The sequence below is a fragment of the Amphiprion ocellaris genome, chromosome 11 (assembly GCF_022539595.1).
Source record: "Amphiprion ocellaris isolate individual 3 ecotype Okinawa chromosome 11, ASM2253959v1, whole genome shotgun sequence".
Lineage (NCBI taxonomy): Eukaryota > Metazoa > Chordata > Actinopteri > Pomacentridae > Amphiprion > Amphiprion ocellaris.
The window spans coordinates 16019657-16035007 of NC_072776.1; the positions used below are offsets into that span (position 1 = coordinate 16019657).

Consider the following 15351-nt stretch of genomic DNA (forward strand, 5'->3'; position numbering starts at 1 on the left):
ATAAATGTGGGTGTTTCTGATCTTATGTTGGGATATCCCCTATATTCTGCCATATACAGAACTTCCCCTATTCCAGTCATGTCCAGCAGTATGTCCTTTGCGAAGAGAGCCACTCCTTTGAGTCTGTTAAGTAAGGGCAGTTATAAATATTATATGATCCATGTGATGTATATTTAAACTAAAGCATAGTCAGTGGGGTGAATAAAGCCTTGTTCATGCACTGGGCTGAGTGAAACTATAATGTGTGCTTTGGTTGACGGTTACAAAGGAATTTTTAATTTTATACTACAATTAAGCTTTAATCAGAGTGCCTTTCAATGTCTTCAGTCATTTGTAGAGACAGTGTAAATTATTGAAAGAAAGCCAACATTAAGAGGGTTTGCTGGAACCTTTGACTGAAGGGAAATAATTAAATTTATTAAAATTTTTTGAACTGTGACAACTCAGTGAGGCTATTAATAAGTCCTTAATAAATGCAGCTTAAACACCCCACATTGTTAGTCAGACTGAAAGGAACAAGAATTGAAAATGTCAGCACTTGTGGCAGTTTTTTTTTTTTTTTAATGAGAAGGTATGACTTAATTTTTCTGTGCTTGGTGCATGTGATCGGATCTGATAAGATCCTGACTGGATTGGTGTTTGTTCCGTTTTGTGCTTTGATTGTTTATGCTTTCATCATGAGATTTGCACTACTTACCTTTATTGGCTATTCATAGTCACTTTGACACTTGAATGGATCCAAAAAACTGACATATTTTAAACCAATTGTAGTGCAGGTCACATCATGTATCAGCCACGCTGCTCCTAGAAGACCAAATGAATCCTTTGAAACATTTGCAGGTGAAAAAACAAATGTATAATATTAGTAAAGACCTTGATCTTTATAGTCATAGCTTCACAAATAATGATTAAGTTCTGAGAACTGACTGCATACCTTATTAGCCTTTTTGGGGGGTTTTGCGTGGCTGACACAAACCAAGCTGACTACTGTATGAGTGACATGGTTAAAATAAGCTCACTGTGTATCTGCTACTTCTTCTTCCTCTTGTTTGCCATTGGCTGCTTCAGGCCTTACTGAACTCACTGACAACCAGCAGTCCATTGACATGGAGAGAAGCAAGTCGCCCACTTCAGGTAACCTGCTCACACACACTCACACACACACGTGCACCAGCCACTACCAAAATCCTTATTCCCTGTATGAAAATGTCTTGTGATGTGCACTGTGAAACTTTGCTGGGATGCTGCTGTCTTTAAACTTGAATAACAGCCTGTGGTCACCTCACCCATCACCAGAGCATCTTCACTTGATGAGAACGTGTTTAAACAGCAACTTATGTTTGGTGTTGTTATATGGAAATTTAATATTCAATGGATTGAAAGGACCCGTCAGTGGAAATTGCTTGGTGAGAAAATAGAATGTAGCTGTGATATATTGTGGTCTATCTGATGCATTTTATCACAGTTTCCAGATGGTTTTTACAGTGTTGCGCAATGATTATATGTTTTCACCAAGGTAAGGAGGAGAAATACTATACTCTTCTTCTGCTTTCCTTCTTTCTTTATACCTCCTTGTCATGTTTACTTTAAACTGGTGTCACTACAACAGCTAGTAGATGTGTGACAACCTACAACTGGTATTGTATGGTGATAACCTGCATCACTTTAAAAAATTAGGCCTTTATCATCCGTCCGTGTTATAAGAGCTATTTAAATATTCATTTTTATCATAAACAATATACAATAATAATTTCATGAAATCTGTATTTGCTAATATCTTAATGTGCAGCAGTACTTTACTCCAATTAGATGCAAGCCATCTAATGAAATAGACATGTTTCCTGAGAGGATGATGGCGTGATGGAGCATATAATGTGTATGTCATTAATGTTTAGTTAATATTGTACTGATTATTTTGCCACTTGCATGGAATTTCAGGATCACATTTTGAAAATATATTGCTTGATATGATAGTGTGATGTAGCATGCATTGACAGTAGCTGCTGATGCATGTGATTGAACAGAATATAAAGTAACACAAAAGATAAAAGTGTGCTTATTCTACTGTATGTTGCGGACTGCGTGTTTTGAGACAGAAATGCAGCATGTTAGGAGAGAAACAGAAGGATGGGAACATTTTCCAGCAGGTGTTTTTATATCTGTCTCGGAAAAACACTTTATCTCAGCAAATTTAGAACTTAAAGGTCAAATGCAGACAGTGTGTGTACATCTGTGCTTAAGACTCTGCCAAGCAGGCATGATGTGTCCTCAAATCACTGTCTGCTTTATGAGGCTTTAGTTACCACAGGGTTAGCTGTAAAACAACTAGATTTTCTTGTGATGTAACAAATGTGATACCTCATGTTTGGTTCGCGATCTTTCTCTAATGGTAATAGATAATATGTAGGGTATTTAATGAAGCAATTTATGTATGAAGAAAAACAGCACAAACTGATGCTCTTTCTTTATAAAATCTTTTTCAGTATTAATACTAGTAGACCTAGTGGAAAAACGTTTCTGTCGCACTGTGTGACATCCCTTGTAATGTTTGCCTCGATGGCCAATTTGTGCTTTTCAGATGATTTAAGGGAAGAAGAGAACAATTTAATAGTGTCTTTGAAATCACCAGAGGTAGTCCTAACCAGTGATACCTGCCAACAGACGGGCAGTAATTTAAAACTTTGAAACTCTTTACAATTAAGTGATGCAAGTTCTAGGGAATTGTGGTCCTAAATGCAAAGTGGAAGATGTTTGAGAACTCAAATTGTCATCTCTTTAGACTAAGCTGAGAAACAATGGAGCAGTGTTTTTTTTATTACAAACAAGGATAGGCCGTAGTTGATCTTTGTGTAATAAAATATAATCATTTCCTGATTAATGTGTTCATAATTCATTCAGTATATGAATACTGGGGCATGAGCATAATGCCAAAGTGCCCAAATATTCTATCTGTGTCATGTATTTTTGTGAGGATTAAAACATTTACAATTTTTGCAAGAACAGAAATAGTTAATCTGGTTTGAAAAGAGTGGTTTAGGCCATTAAGGCCACTGCTGTTGCCTTCTGCCCAACTGGCAACATAGAGGTTTACCCCTGTCATGACAGCTGATTAGCCCACTTGGCTCTGTGTTGTTTTGTCGGATTGGTCCAAGCGTTTAAAGAAGTCTTACTGTGACCCCTCCCTGAGACAATTTGCCATGGGAAAGCCTACAAGGAACAATCTGCTTTCACATTGCAGTTCACAGAGTCACAGGGATACACAAATGCCTTTGTGCTAGTAACTTGCCCAGGGAGGGTTGTGTGAGCTCTGCCTTGGGTAAAGTCTGAGGGGTTGCAGTATAGAAACAGTGCTTTTTATAAAATTTTGTCATATGCCTCCCAGACATGTTCCAGGCATGTCCAATTCAGTGGAAACCTTGGGGCAGACCTAAAACCTAGAAGGGAATCATATGATGTATTTCCATTTTGACCTGAGAATACCTCAGGTTCACCTATGAAGACCTAAAGGGTGTGACTCAGTTAGGAGATGTCTGGGTTGCTGTGCTCAGCCTGCTGCTAGATGAATAAATGGCAATCCCATGCCACTGGCCTACCCTCGCAGGAAAATACACCCCATCACATCACAAAAACATCAAACAGTCAGGAACATCTTGGGGAACATGACATCGCCCAAGATGTTGACTTGACCTCCAAACTTCCTACACCCCATTCTGATAAAGCATCAACAGCAATGCAGTGGAAGATGTTTGATTCATAGAGGCCCCACTGCACAACCCAGAGCACCCAAAGGATCCACTGCCACCGTCCTGGTGCCAGACGCCATAGGACACCCTGAGAGGTCCTCTTGTCTATGGCCAATAGTTCAGAGCATTTTTGATGATATAAGGAGGACCAACACAATATTAGGCATGTGGTCATAATGTTATGCCTGATTGGTATAAAACAGAAAACAGTCAACAGCAGGCTGGTTTATGGAAGTTGAGTTTTGAGTCTTGATGCTGTGCAAAAATTTAAAAAAAAACAAACAAACAAGAAAAAAAACCAAAAAGAAAAACAACGATAAAAGGCAATTAAAATGTTCACATGATTCTATGTGATGCTTGTTGGCAATGTAGAACATAAGTAAGCATTGTTTTGCTGAGCAGCATAGATCAGTGTACTGCATCCACAGGAGGCTGAATTGTGTGACTCAACAATGACTCAGAGATCACCTCGACAGGTCCTGAAATTTCTGGCTTTCAAAATAGTCAGATGCTCCATGATGGAGAATGTGATACAAGCAAGTGTGCAGTGTTACTGCTTTTCAACTATGATTCAAAATACTTTTCAGGTGAAAATGAAATGGCAAACAGAATGTCAAAGCAAATGTTCATGCCCTTTTTTAGGTCTCTTGCACATGAAAACGTTGCACGTTTCAGTCACTGGCAGGTGAATCTTTTAGACTCATTTGACAGGGAGTGGTTGTGAGCTGTACAAAGAGACTGGACTTGACTTGAGTAGATGTTTCGAGAGATCTTCCTTTGTTGCAGGTCTGTGGTAGTAGTCCAAAATTATTTTACAGTTTAGCATCATTTACATAGAGCATGACAATCAGTTCACCATGAATTCAATTGTCTAATGTCTGTTGTTGCTTGAGTATTATTTTATTAAGCAACTGCGCTGTCAGGGTTTCTGCTCTTTGTATTGTCCAGGATATAGGATATATACTTTTTTGTTTATTCTCATGTGGGTACTCTCCAGCCTTGCTTTTCAGCCTCCTAAGGAGAACAAAAGAACAGAATAATGGAACCAGGACAGGATGTTCTTGGCTGTCTTGGCAAGGAGTCTTTCAGCATTGTGATATGGACTAGGTCATGGTCATTCTGTCCCATTACAGGCCTGTCATTTGTTAATTAAAAAGACGGAAGAAAGGAGGAATTATGAAGAGATGGATGAAAAGCACAGGGACAGATACAGCATGACACAGTGTGATCAAGTGTCTGATCCAGTTTAACACTTAACCAGAGAGAGGGGAAGACAGGCTGGTAGAGCAGTTACATTCAGCAGAATTACAAGAAGGAAATGTTAACAATGGCTAATAGCAGAGTGACCTAACTTCAAATGTAAGATAAATCATAGTAATTTTTTTTCCCAAAAGGTTTTGTAGATTTTTTTTGTCAGCTTAAAATCTGTTCCAAATTAATGCAAGAGATATGTGAAATATACTAAAACTGGTTATTCTTGCAGGCAAATGAGACAGCACAGCTGTGCTGTGCGTGACAGGCAGAGAGTTCATGGTTTGTTTCCCCCTACTGAATATCAACTGCCACCCTTCTCTGTGGCCATTAGAGGCTGTCTAGCTGTCCCTGACACAGCGCACCAGGTGTGCTGTGTCTGTTTAAGGGCATATACAGACTGTGGACAGCTTATTAAGGAAGCCAACCATCGTCCTGATTCACCCTGTGTGTCAGTAACTGCAAGCATCTCCTTCACTTCTTCTTCACACATCTCTCCCTCTCTTTTTCCTGATCTTTTTTTCTATCTTTCCTTTGTCATTAGGCCCAGTAATTGGCCCTTCTCCTGCCTGAAAACTGTCTTCCTCCACATCTTTCCTGTTGTGTTCTTTATGTCCTCTGGTCTTTTGTTCTGGTTTGGGGTTACAATCCTTTGGGGAGCTTGATGACCCATGTAGCTGTAGCAGGGCTTACTTGACCAGGCCCTTCAAAAGATGGACTAACAAGATGAGACACCAGCGATCGGTGCCTGACATGGTAGGATATATGTAACAGTGGGCACTTGAGGGGAGAGGTGAGGTGATAGCTGAAAATTCCATGCAACTCAAGGCTTGATGGAACTTAAAATAAACCTTAGAATGATTTTTCAACTACACCCAACAGGTGCCCTTTTTACCTAGGGTATGTTCAGTACAGAGTACAACATAGAAATCATATTACCACTCATTAACCAGTGCAGGTATGATTTTTAAGAATTGCAAAAGTACAAATTCATGACGAGCTTTAAACATGCTCATATTTTTATGAAAAGCGTAATTTTAAAAACTTTTCATAAAAGCTTGAGCATGTTTTAAGCTTGTTATAAGTTTGTTCTTTTGTAATTCATTAGAAATACAGCAAAGGAAAGCATTGGAATGTTTTGTGGTTATGTTTCTGATGATTATGCTGTAATAACTTGAAACAATAATACACAGAATCACAGGAAGTTATGTATGTGCAGTTACAGCTAAAATTGTAGTGCGCTTAATTAAACTGTGGGTTAGTCGACTTGTCAATCAAGAACTTTCTTTGTTTTTCCTCCCCAAAGTGATTAACATTGTATGACAATAACAAAACATTATTACTACCGCCAATATTGAGGATGAAGTAAAATATATATTTTTATGACAACTACCCTAAGTCTGTCCTTATCAAGTGTAACTATTACAGTTTGAACAGGTGCTTTTTACCAAAGAACTGTATGAACAGTGTGTACCATTAAGTAGCATAGTGTAACTTCCAGCTGTGCAGAATAGCGTTCTAATCAGCCATTTATTATGCGCAAAAGTGCATACAAATAAGGCCTTTAATGCTGTACTGTGCATTAAATACAGTTTTAAAATGCAAATAAAAAATCAAAAGTAGTAGCATTTCTCTAAATTTTGCAGCTTGACAACATGCCGAAGCCATCACCAAATGCACTCCTCTCCAAAAGTGTTGGAACAGTGAGGCCATTTCCTTCATTTTTGCTCTAGACTGAAAACATTTGGATTTAACATCAAGTGATGAATATGAGACAAGAGATCAACATTTCAGTTTTTATTTCCAGGTATTTACATCTGGACCTGACATATGTTTGGAAATGAAACAAAAAAAATTGAAATTGTCTTGAAGCTTTAAATAACACTTCAGGTCACAGTGATTTGTTCAGTAAAGTCGGAGGATTGACTGACTGTGGAGGAAAAGGAGACCGTGGTAATAGAATAAAGAGATGGATGCATGGCTTAAAGGTTAGAAACAGAGGTAGTTGTGTTGTTACAAATAGTGTAGTAGTGTGGTGTAGTAAAAGTATTCGTAATAGTAGCAGTGGTAGAAGTAGTAGTCGTAGTAGTAGTAGTGTTGTTTGCTGTTTGTGATAGTGATTGCTGTGCATATGGAAGCTTCTGAGCATCATATTGCTGGTGGAACAGTGTTGTTCTTAACCTTCTTTATAACCCTTTTATGTCATAACCTCTCAATTGTTTCCTGCCTATTACCTGCAAGTCTCTCTTCTCCCCAGTTCACCCAATGTGTTTGTCTCTCCCCTGTTGCCCTGAAAAGTCTATGTCTGTTCTGTTGGATCTCCTGTTCCAGTTCATTATCCAACCTCCCTTCACAATGACCCACGCATCCTGCCAGAGCCTGTGGCCAGTCTGAGAGCCAGCCACTGCAGTCCAGTCTTTTACTTACTGGACAATGGTAAGAGAAGGGATGTCTATCGGAACTCAGCCTCTTCATGGACAACTGCTTGTGTGTTTTATTGTATGGCAATAATGCAACAAAGGGGGGAGATAGGAGGATTACTTTTTGAACAGGTAGTTGGTTTGATGTTGCACCTTGCATGCTAACTCTGCTTCCACACTGTGAGCAACGCTATCACAAAACACCAGAAGCCCATTCATTTCTCACATAAGCACAGAGAGGTCGGGTAGTGTAGGTAATTAGTTTAGCATTGTTTATTATCCTCTCATAAAAGCTAGCTATAGAATGAAGAGCAGAGCTGATTGTTTGCTTCCTTGTTTCCTCAAGTTTCCACAACTGGTGCAGATGTTGCATTGAATAAAAGTTGCTAACAGTAATTTAGCCCACCACCAGGGCTGATGGAAACATTTAACAGCAAGTGACGCCACCAAAATTAGATTATTTCAAAAAGCAACACAGCGGTGGGAAGAGGTTTCTCAACTTTGTTGCTGCAGTGGTGACTCCTGCTGGTTTGTTTGACGTTAGCAGTGATGAGGACTGCAGTGTACGTGGACTTACACTGCCGTCCTGGGAGAATTGCAGAAACTGGAGAAATCTCGGGAACAGTCACGCAAATAAGCAATACACTGATTGCAAGATCAGTTAATATTGTAAAATTCAATAAAGCATCTAATTTATCGTCATTCAGATGTTGTCATCCAAAATGCAGTTTACTCTCGACCAATCCACCAAGTTGCTTGCAGTGTAATTAAGCTGACAGGGACTGCGTTTCTTGGAGTAGACTGTCTGCGGCTGCTTTGTCAATGTGTTCCATGCTTTTGTGCAGGTGACTGCTGGTGGTGCATTGTTTCTCTTCGCCAGCTGCAGGAGGTAGATGTTGTGATGTTTGTTGTATGTGCCAGATCTGGGCTTTGACCTCGGATCCTTCATCATTTGACAATGCTGCGAGGCTGACGGGCTTAGGAAGAGGATGGGGTTGTATTCCAGCCGGGTACTTCTCCTCACCCGTCAGTGCCTCTAGTGCTTCATTCTCTGGGACATTAATCATCGTGCCTCCACTAGAATCATACATCTTTGCCGATAAATGGCAACACGCTCCTCTACCAGGCTGTGGCGCTTAGGGTCTGTTTCACTGTCTCTTCCAGACTGTGTGTCAATAAACCCGCAGTTTTATCTTGTTGTTACCTTGGCTAACATCCATCATTGTCTTGTCTCTAACTAACTGCATGGTGCCCACTATATTGCGGTGCTGATGAATATGACTCAGCTTGCTTTGTATGTTTATAAATATGTCAGTGTTAACAGCATTTAAGTCCTACATTAGCCCCATTTGGGATGATAGTACTCCATATGTTTATAATTCGGTCAAGTAGCGTTTCCTATGCAATCCTCAAGGGAGCAATTGAAACACTGATGCATTTCATCTTGTTTTTTGTGGCATTTTGCCTTTATCTGATGTCACCAATGGACATACAGACAGGAAACAAAGAGAAGAGAGGTGGGTAGGAGATACAGCTACAGACAGTACCATGTATCTTGTGGTTATGTGGTAAGAGCACAAACCATTAGGCCAACAGGGCCTCCTTGAAAGGTATTTTTGTGATCTCACTTGTGCTTATTGTCAGCATGGAAAGATAAAATGTTTGCCTGCTATGTAAAAAACAAAACAAAAAAACCCCCCAAAAAACCCAGCAGAGCCATGTGGCGCCTTCATTTAAACATTGCTTTTATCTTTCCAGGGAGAAAGCCGGCACCTACAGGGTCACAAAAACAACTTTAAAGATGCCACCTGCTGCTGAATAACAAGTAGAAAATACTGTCTTCCTTTTGTATAGGGAACACTTTTGAATAAATTATGAAGTAATGAACAGGGTGCTGAGGTCACAAATGGGGCTAGTCCATAAACTGTTGTCTTACATGTGCTTAATATTGTCACATAAACAACATAACTCAACAGACTTTGGGTAAAAAAAAAAGGAAAAGAATACGCATAAATTAGTGCATAGAACAGACTTTAGTATTGCTTTGTATGATTTTGACACAACTGGGATATTGTTCAACTGACTAAAATCAGCATATGGGTTCAATGAGCATGAGGTAAAAAGTGGTACTGTAGTTAAAAACCAATGGTAAAAAATGGTTATTGTTCATTTCACAATGAGCAGCCCTTTGGCTCATCACCTGTTCATTTTGACTTGAATACATTTTATAAAGTATTAATGCAGCCACTGAGCCATTCACCAGAGGAACCATCTGTGTCTAACAGGTTTATTATGAGAACATTTTTCCTGTCATTGTACCTCTAACACTGCAAAATTTATACGGTTGCAGCAGCATCTGGTCACTGCGGTTTATTGTGAGCGACACGTAGACACACAGAGCTCATCTGTTATCTCATTAGCAACACTAATCCAAAAGGCTGCAGTTGTTCCTGGAAATAATGGAAACAGAAATCAGTTGATTGAAAAATTCAATTAGAGGATCATTCCACCCCAATTTCCTCTGCAATAAAAGAAATGTTCACTAATTTTCCTCAAAATGACCTTTGATACTGAGCTGCAAACATAGTCCTCTGTAGGAAATGCATTTTTAAAGGGAATACAGTGTATTACATCACAGTAGATAAACAAACAAAAACCTATTATTGCCTTAATAACCAGTACGCTTCAAGTCCTCTGCTATACTCTTGTTCTGTGGTAACTGATGGCAGAAGGATTGAAACCTGACCGAACATCTTTTTTTTTTCTTCAAAGAAATCATCATTGATTCCTTTGATGACTTTTCAAAATCTAAAGTAATATCAAAATGGCCAGAATTATTAAGAATGCAAATTCATGGTCATGTTGTTTTCTTCGTGGTCCTGAAATTTATCAGGCGTCATGTAAACACCATCCACCAACCACATGTCAGATGAATCATTCAGCACAAAGAAACAATGAAATATTGCCTTCTTTTTGAGGGGGAAACTGACTCATAACTCCTCAAGTTCAACCTTTGCAGTTCTCTACTTACTGCAAAATGCTTGCAAAATGTTTTAACAAGTTCTTTTGTTGCCTCCAGTGTCTGACTATGATTTTCGTATTGACACCTTGAGGCATTACTGTCTTTATTTGTGCTTCCATGTCAGACATCCCAGGCCTCGAAAAATCAGATTTTTCGTTTAAGCCGAGTGAAGATTTAAGACTGACTTCAGTATTTCAGATAATGGTCAAGGTTAATTAGATTTTAGAAAACTGCACTTGGACTCAAATTTGATGTCCAGAGTAAATGAAAGTATGTTTCTCTTTCCTTGTTGCAGCTCAACAAGACAATAAGCCTTAGTTTTGAGAAATACTATGCTAAGTAGTTAGATAACAGACAAAAGACAACGCCTGCTCCAAGTGACTGAACACTCAGTTCACTGAACAAATTTTTTACGCCGACCCAGTGTCAGCTCTTACTGATCTTGTAGAAATAGCTGGGAACACTGGCCTGGGACAACAATGGAGCATGTATTTTGAAATATGCCTGCCATGTGCAACTGCACTGATTTGCATGTATTGGTTCTTTGTTGATTTGAGTGGATTCCATTTTGTTTTTTGCACTTTTGTTTGTCATTATTTGACTTAGATTACACCTATTCTATTTTCCTATAATTTATTTATTTTATTCGTTTTTTTTATTTGAAGGGATTAACTGGTGCTTTGTTTCCTATTCTTTTGTTTCAGTAAAGGGACCCGGCAGAAAGTTAAGTCTGCCAACAGATCTTAAGACCGATCTTGGTACGGTAGGCGAAAGCCAGCAGTTTTCACTTGATTTTCTTTTGATTCATTTAGTTTCTGCTTTTGTCATGGTTTCTAGGCTTTTATGTTGCCTTAGCAGTTTTTTTTTTTTTTTTTGAATTCTCACTCAAACTTTCTTCTTTCAGTTTCCTTGTCACACTCTCTTCTCTTGTTCAACTAGCCCATGAGACTGTCGGCCTGAAGTGTTCGTCCATTTTGCCCCTTTAATGTATTTTGATTTGATTTAAATCTTCTGTATTTATTTCTTCTACATTTTGCAAGTGTTTATAAAGGTGATTTGTAACTCATGCCCTCTCATGTAACTCAAATTTGAAGCTTTCTATCGCTTTATCATGATTGGACCATCTTCTGATTTTACACAACCTTTCCTCCATTGACAGCCTTGCTCTGCCGTATTGGATCACTCGCTGCCTCTTTCATTGTAACTTGATCATTTCTTTCTTAAACAGTCTTCCCTACATTTTGACTTGATCATCTGCATTACAGATACTGAAGCGTTTCCCCCCCCCATACATCTCTAACTGCTGCATACACATCACAATCTCAGGTTTCCCTTTGCTCTCCTTCTGCAGTGTCACGCAGGCTGTCCCTTCTAAAAACCTCTGCTTCATTAACACAAAATGTGCCAGCTCCGGCTTATTTCTGTGACTTGCCTCGCTTATTAACTTTTCTTCATGTGACAGGTTTTAAAATGCTCTTTTTTTCCAGCGATATTAGGAGCGAGGGAATTTACCAAAATTGGAAAAATTAAACTTTGAAGAGAAAAATCTTTACCTTTGTTGCGTCATCACACATTTAGTAGGACATTTTAAGCTCATTAAATTTTTCCTGTGAGGTGCAAACATGCCCCTGAACGATGTATGCTGTCAGTAAAAAGGGTAAAAATAAATATTAAGTCATTTTCTACCTTGGTAAAAGCCTCAGTATGAACCTCTTAGCAGCTGTGGGTTATGAAAACAAAATATTTTAGTCAGAACACTCTGTTGCAGAGAATATTACCTAAATGTGCGTGTGTGTGTGTGTGTGTCTGTGTTCGTGTGTGTGCACTCTGGATGGGTATGTGCTCTAATCTGTGCGGTCGGGGAGTTTGCATGTCAGAGTACAGTGCCGTTCTCTCTGTTATGTCCCAGTTTCCTTTCAAATTTTCTGAGATAAACGACTCAGTTTGCCTCATCACTATTTTAAATTCACAATAACAAAACACAAAGACTGATACACAGCAGTGTCGACATGTGGCTCCCACATTAGTCGGTCCAATATTACTAGTTGTTTTCAATCCCTGTGCTGCCTCGGTCCATCCTACTATGAAACTGGGTGAGTGTTGCACACGGACTGGGTGGCACCCTGGAGTTTTTCATCTTCACTTTGAAATTGAATCATTTGTGCATCAACCAGCTGAGCAGGAGACTAGTTTTGACATGACAGACGTATGATCAGTCCTAAGTGGACGGAGAAAAGGGAACTCCGCTGTTTTGTGTTTTGACAATTTTACATAATGGTGTTTACCCTAATGCTTTATGAATTTCCTTGTCCGAGAATATTAGAGAGGGAAGGAAACAAAACAAGTGGAAAGCTTTGATCAGACCTTCCTATCAGCCATGATTGCTTTTAACCTTGGTTTTACTGCGACGGGGATGTCATTAAAGAAAAGGGCACTGTTTTATTTACTCGTCTCTCCAGACAAGTGAGAATGAGAATTACCCAGGCATAGGTGTTGTGAAGGTGTTAATTACAGCTGTCTTGGCAGCTTTTTTGTCATTTAAACTATCAGCAACAAGGACCACCAAGTCAACACCATCCTGCTTTTCTTTGTCTCATTAATAAGGTTTGGTTCTAAACTAATTATTTTGCTTACACACATGCACTTCAGCAAACACTGTACATTAAGTAAGGACAAAGCTTCCAACAAAATCACTCCCTGTGGGGAGGCCATCTAAGACTACCATTCCAGAAAGTAACAAGTGTTTCCATGTCAGCAACGTCTATAGATAACTACGCAGCCCAACCAACTTATCAGAGTACTGATTTGCATTAGAATAAAGTAGCAGATATTAGAGTTTTTCCGTTGATTTTTTTATGGCTTTGATCTTTTCCTGTAGCTTTGCCGGTAATGTCAAAAAGCTGCTGGCCTTAAAAGAAATAAACAGTTTGTGCTAAAAACACGGTTTTCTGACAATTCACAAACATAAAAAGACACAAAGTGGAGATGAAACAAGCCTGTTTTTTTCATATCTCTACCCTGGCACAGACTGGATGAAGCTGCACTCACAGTTTTCCTTTTCTTTCTTTGACCCCAGCATCTCCTTCTTCTCCCTGATCATACTTACTTCAAACCAATCTTTAACCCTTGGTCACTCACTCTTCCCTTTCCCCTCACGATCATCTTTCTAATTGAAAATCTAATTTTTAACATCAGCTTGCTCCTCTTAAACTGCAAAAAATATCCATCTTCACAGGTCATGTAGTGTAATACTGATTTGAAATATTAAGTTTGCATTTTCTTTGTACCAATAAAAATAGTCTCCCAGTGGTTTATTTCAACTATTCAACTCTTTCAACTATTTCCCCAAAACAGATTAAAATGCATTATACTTGAGAAATTCTCTCTTACTTTGATTTCACTGCTCATTATTAGACTAAATGACTTATGAATATGGATTATGCAGCAGTGGATCAGAATATGTTTGAAAGTTTACTTATTACCCTCCTTCTGTTGTTTGCTAATGCTGTGCCGTTGTTACAGATCATGTCAATGGACATTGCACTAGCCCCACCTCCCAGCCCTGCTCGGCGGGGAAGCCTCGCATTCCGATGGGTCCTGAGGGGCCACGGCTTACCCGCAGAGGCCCTGGCCGACCACCCTTCCGCAAGGCCCAGTCCGCTGCTTGCATGGAGATCTCTTTGCCTGTGTCCCACACTGAAGGTGTGTGCTTGTCTTCCCAACTCCCATCCCTTAACCTCTATAACATACCCTCCCTTCCAACAAGTGCATGCCATCCTTTCACCCTGTGGTAGGTGGATTAAGGCCTGACACATAGTTAACACAAGGCAAGCACATGCTAATGCAAGTTGGCAGCATAAAAGTTGATATCGTGAAATCATTAGTAGCAGGCCCTGAAGGGTAAACAAATCATTGGACCTTGAACAGTTTGCAGCTGCATTCATTTTAAAAAATTAATGATCTGTTGTTTGCTAAATCCCTTCCCCAAACAATGATAGCACAGTTACACCTCAGCCACCTTAACTAGGCACCGCAGCACTTTCAAGCTTTAAATTTGTCTACATGTTGGAGTGGTGATTGCGGTGGTGTTGTAATAGGAACAACAGATAGTAGTTTAGAGGGTGGTGTCTTTTGTAACCATTCCAAAATAAGCAGAATTGTAACAGTGTGTCTCTCTGCTGTAATGTAGGGTACAATTGTTAGTGTGCCACAGTAGTTTGTACAGTAGTCATGACACTGTCTAGTTCTAGGGAGATTTGAGTTTTCACATGTTAACTACTTATAACAACCCCAAATCACAGGAAAAAAAAGAAAAAAAAAAGGATTTTCACCATATGGAACCATGAAAGACTCCCTTTGAAAAATTCTGCGTTCCTTGACGGAGTAAAAATAAGAAAGCTCTAGCTTTTCGAATAGTTAGATTTCCCTCGAGACATGTAACTCTGAAGTACCACAAACACAGTGGAGGTGAATGGCATCCAGTTTGTAGAACAATATTAACATTATGAAAATTCACCAGCAACAGTTATTTCCAGAAACGGAGCCATTTATACTCTGGAAAACACTCACAGTTGTAACTAGAACTACTCTTTACTGAACAAATCATTCCTATACTATTTCTTGCAGTCTGGTGTGTGAGCCCCAAACTCTTTCCCTCCTCATAAATCCCAGTTTAACCCCTGGAGTTGTTATTAGCATAACTAGCTTGCAGAAATGACTAAGAATGTCAGCTACCATTATCATTGTTACAGTGAGCCTAGTACAACAGTGAAAACTGCAACAGTAAATATAAGATGCGATTGTACAGTTTTTAGAACATCCTCTCCAAATATAAACATTTATTTGTAAAAGTTACAGCTACACACTGGGGTATCTTGGGATCAGCCAGCAGGTGTTGACATGAAGTTACCATATA

At 39.2% G+C, this 15351-nt stretch overlaps 1 protein-coding gene across 22 annotated transcripts in view; it reads left to right on the top strand.

The window, feature by feature from the left end:
- stxbp5l (syntaxin binding protein 5L) overlaps positions 1-15351 on the top strand; it is a 150818-nt gene that overhangs the window by 117811 nt on the left and 17656 nt on the right. For 4 of the 22 annotated variants that reach the window (XM_035950486.2, XM_023275188.3, XM_023275193.3 and 1 more), the window contains 4 exons: positions 1069-1134; positions 7293-7430; positions 11141-11194; positions 13959-14138. In XM_035950486.2, coding sequence (XP_035806379.1) covers positions 1069-1134; positions 7293-7430; positions 11141-11194; positions 13959-14138 — 438 coding nt within the window. The remainder of the gene's footprint in view (positions 1-1068; positions 1135-7292; positions 7431-11140; positions 11195-13958; positions 14139-15351) is intronic. The other 18 variants (XM_035950492.2, XM_023275197.3, XM_035950495.2 and 15 more) reach the window with 8 other exon arrangements.